The following is a 7,869-nucleotide window of genomic DNA, read 5'->3' on the forward strand; positions in this document are numbered from 1 at the left end:
TTCAAAGTTGTGGCCTTGGAGTCTGAAAAGGTGAGAGGAATGTAGCAAGATGCCACACCGAGCATGCCTGTACTAATCCAGGTGGAATTGAATTCAGCGTAACGGAAAAGGTAATTGTTAGAAAGATGGAAGGCAGGCACTCTGTAATGTTAAAGTTACCTTGGTCTCTTTTCTTTTTTGTGGCGTCTGCGAGGTGATGCTGGTGTGAGTGAGTCACAGAGTTTTTGAATGGCGGGCTGGCTTTATAAACCTCTGCCAGCCCTCAGCGCACGAGTTTTGAGGCCACTTGTCTCTGCGGTCTGTCACATATGCGGCAAGGTCCGCCAGATTCAGCCTCAGCCTCATCGTCACTGTTCACCCTGGAGGGCACGGGAATACGACTCCAGCTCTTCATCATGAGGTCCATCCTGCTACTGCTCTTCTCCCTCTTGTTGGTGTCCCACGGATCTTCAGCAGTCATCACAGGGGTAAGTGGCAGCACACAGGTAGATCCCTCAGGGGGCTGTGACGCAGACGTGCAGAACAAGTGCTTGATTGTCAAACTGCTAAATGTTGCCTGATGTGCACTGCTCAATATTCTCCTCATGTTCTTATTCTAATGGCAAAAATTAGCATCAGTTTTACCACCAAAGATCATTCTTAACACTTCCAACGGGGGATAGTTTAGTAAAAGCAAAAGAAACTCAAAAAATATTACAAGTAAATGAAGTGACACTGTTGTGTGTTTGTTTTGTCTTATCCAAACTTAGTCCAGAGCCTGTGCCATTCATCATCCCCCCTCCCAGCTTATTATTATTATTATTATTACATTATTCTCCAAATAATGAGGAAAACCTTTTTGAATTTTACGCTGATTTTCTTTTGTACTGACGATGAATTTTTATACTGTATAATGTAGAAATATCTGTATTTTTATGCCTCACTTTCAGTCTGTAATTAGGCTTTTTTGGGATTCAGACAGCATGAGCAGCTATCAAATGACAAGTGCAGTATATCCATTGATACTTTCCTAACAACCCACCAGTGAAGCTGGGTCAATGCTGTCAATGTTTCCCTGTCTCAGTCAGGATTTCTATAATCCCATGATGCACAGATAACGTGCTAATAAGACCGCCGTCGCCGTCACACGGAGCTGCTGATGTGAGCTGAGAGACCAGCGTCAGCTTTGAAACACAAAGCCATTTTCATCCTCGTCTGTCACATGAAATCTCTCGTGTTCCTCCTCACTGTGCTCCCCTCATCTCATCCAGCGTGAGAGCCGTCGCTCGGCTCCTCATTCACACGCTCACACCTGCAGTGTTCAGGTGTAGCTACCATCAGTATGACAGAGCACACCGGTCTGACCACAGCAGCACACTACCTGCCTCTTCCTCTTCAGACATCACATCACATGCATGCGTGCGTCATATAAATTCTCACATGATCACAGATTACTGACCAGAGGCAGCTGTTTACTTTGTTCAGAGCACTTTTCAAACCTGGACCTGAAATGGACTCATAATATAATATATATATTTACGTTAAGATTTAAATGTTGGTAGAAAGTTCCAACATGTCCATGAAACCAGTCTTTTGATCTGCACAATATATGTTAATATGTTCATTTTACATCACAGCACCTAAAGCACTGTGTGTGTGTGTGTGTGTGTGTGTGTGTGTGTGTGTGTGTGTGTGTGTGTGTGTGTGTGTGTGTGTGTGTGTGTGTGTGTGTGTGTGTGTGTGTGTGTGTGTGTGTGTGTGTGTGTGTGTGTAGGCCTGTGAGAAGGACTCTCAGTGTGGAGGGGGGTTGTGCTGTGCCGTCAGTTTGTGGATCCGCAGCCTGCGCATGTGCACGCCGATGGGACAGGAGGGAGACGACTGCCACCCCATGAGCCACCAGGTGAGATCAGCCCTGCAGACTCTCTGCCCCCCCAGCTAAGGAGTGATTCAGTGGTGATACAGTGGTGATACAGTGGTGATTCAGTGGTGATTCAGTGGTGATACAGTGGTGATACAGTGGTGATTCAGTGGTAATACAGTGGTGATACAGTGGTGATTCAGTGGTGATTCAATGTTAATACAGTGGTGATTCAGTGGTAATACAGTGGTGACGCAGTGGTGATTCAATGTTAATACAGTGGTGATTCAGTGGTAATACAGTGGTGATTCAATGTTAATACAGTGGTGATTCAGTGGTAATACAGTGGTGATTCAGTGGTAATACAGTGGTGATTCAGTGGTGATTCAATGTTAATACAGTGGTGATTCAGTGGTAATACAGTGGTGATTCAGTGGTAATACAGTGGTGACGCAGTGGTGATTCAATGTTAATACAGTGATGATTCAGTGGTAATACAGTGGTGACGCAGTGGTGATTCAATGTTAATACAGTGGTGATTCAGTGGTAATACAGTGGTGATTCAGTGGTGATGCAGTGGTTAATCAGTGATGATACAGTGGTTATTCAGTGGTAATACAGTGGTGATGCAGTGGTGAATCAGTGATGATACAGCGGTTATTCAGTGGTAATACAGTGGTGATGCAGTGATAATACAGTGGTGATGCAGTGGTGAATCAGTGATGATACAGTGGTGATGCAGTGGCTCAGATACATCCTCTTCCTCTCCATATTCTCTGCTCCATTGAGGCAGCAGAGGACGTGTTAATGGAGTTGGCTTCATGTTGTCCTAACTGACCCTGTGGCCTGTTGCTACTGTAAAATTCAGCTGCCCATAGTGTGATTTTCCTTTTGTGCATCACTTTCAAAGCACCCTGTCCACCACCTCCCCCCTTAAAGATTCAAACAAGAGGTCAGAAAACCCTGCCCTCCCCCCTCCACTGCATCAGTTCGGTCTGATGAAAATGAATCTCACACCAGAGGTGTCTCCCTCTCTGCTTCCAGGTGCCTTTCTTCGGGAAGAGGCTGCACCATACTTGCCCGTGCCTGCCCAACCTGTCATGTATCACCATTGAGGAGGGGAAGTCCAAGTGTCTGTCACCATTCAAGTATCCAGACTACTACCTCTGAGGAGCAGCACACCCTCACACCACCTGCCACCTGCACTGTCCTGCACCTGTTCCCACTGTTTCTTTTTTTTTATTATGAATAAAGAGATATGTTCAACATTGCATCATCATTTGGCTTCAGGTTAAATTAAACTGCATATGACAACAGAAGATCCAGTCGCTGCTCCTTTGGACTTTAGAGCCAATTAAGTACTGAACATGATGCCAGGTGGGGAAAGACGACACAGGCTGCAGCCTATACTGACCCACACACCTGAGTGCCGTCTCACCTCTGCTTCCTCAGCGTTCAGCTCCACACAGCTCATAGTGAATCATTCCTCTGGTTAATTCAATTTTATTCCATAACTTTATTCATATATTCTTGAGTGCAATCAAAACCCACATGGAAAAAAAGCCTCCCTCTCTTTCTTCTCCGTCTGTTTTTGGCAGTAAGATCAGAGCAAGATCTCTTTCAGAGACACGTGCTCTGTGTTAGCCTGGATTACTCTGAGCTGCATGTGTCCCGGCACTCTGCGGCTGGTTTTTGGTGAGTGTTCAGCTGCCCTTTAGAGAATCATGAGGAGAAACACACGACATGTGGCTGAATGCTGAGTGAGACCTGGCCTTCAGTTTAACTGTCCCCAAAGTGAACACACACACACACACACACACACACACACACACACACACACGACAGTGTCTGTCCACACTTAATAGCTCTTCTATCCACAAAGTGCCACAAGAACAGCTGTGAGAACATTTTAATTGGGGGCGGGGGGCTTTGCTCAAACGTTACCTGCTTCCAGCCTCTTAAAATGTGAGACTTTGATGCTTTTCTTTGTCTAATGTATCAGTGAGGTAGACATCTACATCTCCACGGCAACCCCTCACATTCAGGAGGACTGTGTGAAACAGCTGAAAGCTCCAGAACAAGCAGTGATGGGATCTTGAGCTGAGACTGTTGTGTGTGTGCAGGTCAGACAAACGGCCTGTCTGAACATTTTAGACAGAAAACAATCAGCAGTGAATCGATCATAAAAACCATCAGACCTCTGCAGCCCGCTCCTCATCACTGCACACTCACATCCCCCACCAGACTGTCGGCACTTAGAGTTGCATCGTGGGTGACGAAGGAGCCATGCTTTGATGAAGAGGAGGAATGCTCTAATGTAGGGTCTCTCTCTTAATTCCAGAGTTTGGTCCTGACTTGCTGTCTGGAGATAACGATGATCCTGACAGTGTTAGTGGAGGCCAGTGCAAACTGATAGAGCCTCTAACATTTGTTAGAAAGGAAAGTAAATACAGCTCAGAATCTTTAATAACATATCTTTGATAAAAACCAAGAGCTACATCTCCAGCAGAGGGTTTCAGGAAAGCCCAGTGAGCAGGACGGGGGTGCTCAGTGATTAGAGACACTGAAATGGTCCACAGCAGAGGCAGCAGTAAAAGCCCGGCTGAAAGAATCCTGTTCCCCGGCATCAGAGCAGCGCCTGCGCGCCCTGAAGACATCGTGCACCAAAAATACCCGACCTGCATTTGCATCGCACGAGAGCGCGTGGTGGTGAGGGGCTCCCTGCAGCTGAGCAGGTCCATCAGGACAGCTGGTGGCAGAGCACAGCTGTCAGGACCAGCCAGCTCGTGGTTATGGATGCAGTGGGGGGCAGCGGTGTGCGGAGGAGCTCGCGGTCATATGTGTGGCAGGTGGGAGTGACGGGGGGCCTCAGAGAGCCCTCACTAAATCACAGTGATTAAAGTGTGCATCCAGAGAAGCACTCAGCCTTTAAAAGCTGTGCTCCGCTGTAATGGAGGCCGGTGTCAGTAATTAGCTGAATCGATAGCCTGCTGCCGGCCTAAGGGGGGGGGGGGGTTAAAGGCAGGTGCCACACAAACAGCCTCCTGAAACAGCTGTTCAGACAGAGCTCCACATCAGGCCTCTCACCTCCTGTTTCCAGCAGAGAGTGAAGCGTTCCTGACGTCAGGTAGGGTTAGATTAAAGGGCCCCTCCACATATTTTACACACACACACACACACACACAGGAGCTGTGTGGAAAGAAGTGAGCATTAAGGTGCTATTCAGGTGCTTTATGGGAAATGTAGGATTTGGAGCTCAAGCCTTTCTAAGGACTAAAGTCCAGATGTCTCAGCATGTGCTGCTTCATCTCTGGTGAGTCCCTGAGCTTTATGGAAGTGATGAATGGCCGGACTGTACCTGTAAACACCAAAACAAGTCCACAATTTGTCCAAATATGAGGCGACAGACTTCATCTTTAAGCGTGTCTGTGACCCCCTGCTGTCAGGGAAACAGCAGGAAACCCTCACCAACCCGGGAGGCGTTCAAGAGCACTTCACCTTATTGAAAACAGACTAAAAACAGCTTATCATCCATTTCTCATTTATTAGCTAAGAAATACAAACAATGAAAATTTCCTTTGCAAAGCACCAAACTATGAACATTTTCAGAGTTTGTAGAAAAAGAACGACACCTGTGTGTCAGCAGATATGTGCCCCCCAACATCACAGACCCAATCTGAAAATAAAACACCTCCGTACCTTCTCAGCACTAAGAAATCACGAACACGTCTGGTTAAAAAAGCAGAGGGAACGAGGGGAACGGGGCTTCACAGCGTTTACAGACGGGACAGAGTCCTCATTAAAAATAGAGTGAGACCTGGTCTCATCTGTGGGATCCAAACAAGTAGGAAGTGAGTGTGTGGCCCACTGACATCAGCTGGTACACAGTCCTGCTGCCTTCAGTCCTCACCCCCCGACAAGGACACAAACACTCCCCCAGGTCCAGTGATGTGGGGGGGTGGACTCCAGGACTCCAGGATACCAGGACACCAGGACACCAGGATACCAGGACTCCAAGACACCAGGACTCCAGCACACCAGGACTCCAGGATACCAGGACTCCAGCACACCAGGACTCCAGCACACCAGGACTCCAGGATACCAGGACTCCAGCACACCAGGACACCAGGACACCAGGACTCCAGGACTCCAGGACACCGGGACACCGGGACACCGGGACTCCGGGACACCGGGACACCGGGACTCCAGGACACCGGGACACCAGGACACCAGGACTCCAGGACTCCAGGACACCAGGACACCAGGACTCCAGGACACCAGGACACCAGGACTCCAGGACACCAGGACACCAGGACACCAGGACTCCAGGACACCAGGACTCCAGGACTCCAGGACACCAGGACACCAGGACACCAGGATACCAGGACTCCAGGACTCCAGGACTCCAGGACCTGTGGCTGTCACAGAGGCTCCAGCCTGGATCTGGACAGGATGTGTCCTCTAGGCCATGCAGACAGCAGTCAGACTCTGGTGCTGCTCTCAGAGGATAGACCTCAGCCAGAAGTGTGTCTGTCTGTCCGTCCATCTGTCTGTCTGTCACACTGATGGGTCTTTGGCAGTATATCTGTGTGTGTGGTAGGGGGTGGGGGCCCTCAGATGACACAGTAGGGCTCCATGGGGGTCTGGGTGCCCAGGCAGCAGGGGAAACAGGCTCTGAGGCGCACCCGGAGCTCCTTGTTGAACAGGAAGCTGATGATGGGGTTGGCCCCTGCCTGGGCGAAGCTCATCCACACCGCAGCGGTCAGGTAGAGCTGCGGGACCGGGGCCCCCCGCACGAATATCCTCAGGTAGCACGCGCCTATGTAGGGGGCCCACAGGAGCAGGAAGGTCAGCGTGATCATGTAGAACATCTTCCCGATCCGCTTCTCCATCTTGAACTCGTCCAGCACCAGCAGCCTCCTGCTGCCCGGGTGCGCCGCCTGCCTGATGCCCACCAGCGTGGGGGGGGTGGGTCCGCGGCCGAAGCCGGCGATCCAGTTGGCGGCGGCCTGTCCGGTGGCCCCGGGCCCGTGGAAGGTCCAGTTCTGGCTGATGGCCGGGACCAGCTGGGCCGGCTTCATCTTGCGGTGGTCGTACACGAAGCACAGCATCTTGATGTAGACCACGTGGGTGGTCCCCACGATGACGGCCAGCATCAGCATGAAGCCCAGCGTGTCGTTGGCCTTCACGTGGCGGTGCTCGAAGGCGCACTGCTCCTCCTCGCGGATGAACTTGTAGGTGCCCACGTCGAACACGGGGGGGAAGGCCATGGCCGCGGACAGCGTCCACACCATGCAGATGACCGCCACGCACGTGCACAGGTTCATCCGCTTGTAGTAAAACCTGTGGTGGGCGATCGCCATGTAGCGCGTGACGCTGACGCAGAAGAGCAGGAAGGCGACGTGGAAGCAGAAGAGCACCGACACGAAGGCGACGATCTTGCAGCTGAGCGCGCCGTAGGGCCAGGCCGAGCCGGCGCACACCGAGGCCATGACGACGGGGAAGCAGACGGCGGCGCGCAGCACGTCCGCCAGGCTCAGGTCCAGCAGGAAGAAGTAGGGCGCCCGGTGCAGGGAGCTGTCCTTCAGCAGCAGCAGCGACAGCGACGCGTTGCCCAGCAGGCTGACGCCCGTGATCAGCCCCAGCGAGGCCAGCTTCACCGCAGAGGCCGTGGACGCGTAGTTGTGGAAGGACGGGCCGCCCCCCCCAAACTCACTGCTGTTCGCCATCCGTGCGGCAGAGGCGGCGCCGGTCCCCGCACCGGTCCGTGCCGGGGGAGGGGGGGGGGGCTCAGAGGAGACCAGCTCAGCGCGACGCGGAGGAAAAGCGCTCAGGAGGGAATTCCGCTCAGGAGCATCCGTCCGACGGGGGCTCACACCCCCAGAGACGAACCCAGCAGTGTTTGTCCGCGTTCCCTCCTCTTGTCCTTCATCTCACGAGAGAACCCCCCCGCCCCGCTCCGCTGATCCGGTCCCTGCCGAACAGAGGCGGCCCGGTCCGGGTCCGTACACCATCCCGGAGCGGATCCGTCG

General features: G+C 51.8%; 2 protein-coding genes across 2 annotated transcripts; one reads left to right on the plus strand and one right to left on the minus strand.

Annotated features, from left to right (window-relative positions):
• The first annotated feature begins 395 nt into the window (after positions 1–395).
• Positions 396–3,007, plus strand: prok2 (prokineticin 2). The gene is made up of 3 exons (XM_070850929.1): positions 396–467; positions 1,754–1,879; positions 2,882–3,007. The coding sequence occupies exons 1-3, from the start codon at positions 396–398 to the stop codon at positions 3,005–3,007; spliced, it is 324 nt and encodes a 107-aa protein (XP_070707030.1).
• Positions 3,008–6,450: 3,443 nt separating this feature from the next.
• Positions 6,451–7,566, minus strand: gpr27 (G protein-coupled receptor 27). Its single transcript, XM_070849761.1, has one exon. It carries the CDS (start codon positions 7,564–7,566, stop codon positions 6,451–6,453), a length of 1,116 nt encoding a protein of 371 aa, XP_070705862.1.
• Between the last annotated feature and the right edge of the window lie 303 nt (positions 7,567–7,869).

Source organism: Pempheris klunzingeri, chromosome 2 (genome assembly GCF_042242105.1).
Source record: "Pempheris klunzingeri isolate RE-2024b chromosome 2, fPemKlu1.hap1, whole genome shotgun sequence".
Lineage (NCBI taxonomy): Eukaryota > Metazoa > Chordata > Actinopteri > Acropomatiformes > Pempheridae > Pempheris > Pempheris klunzingeri.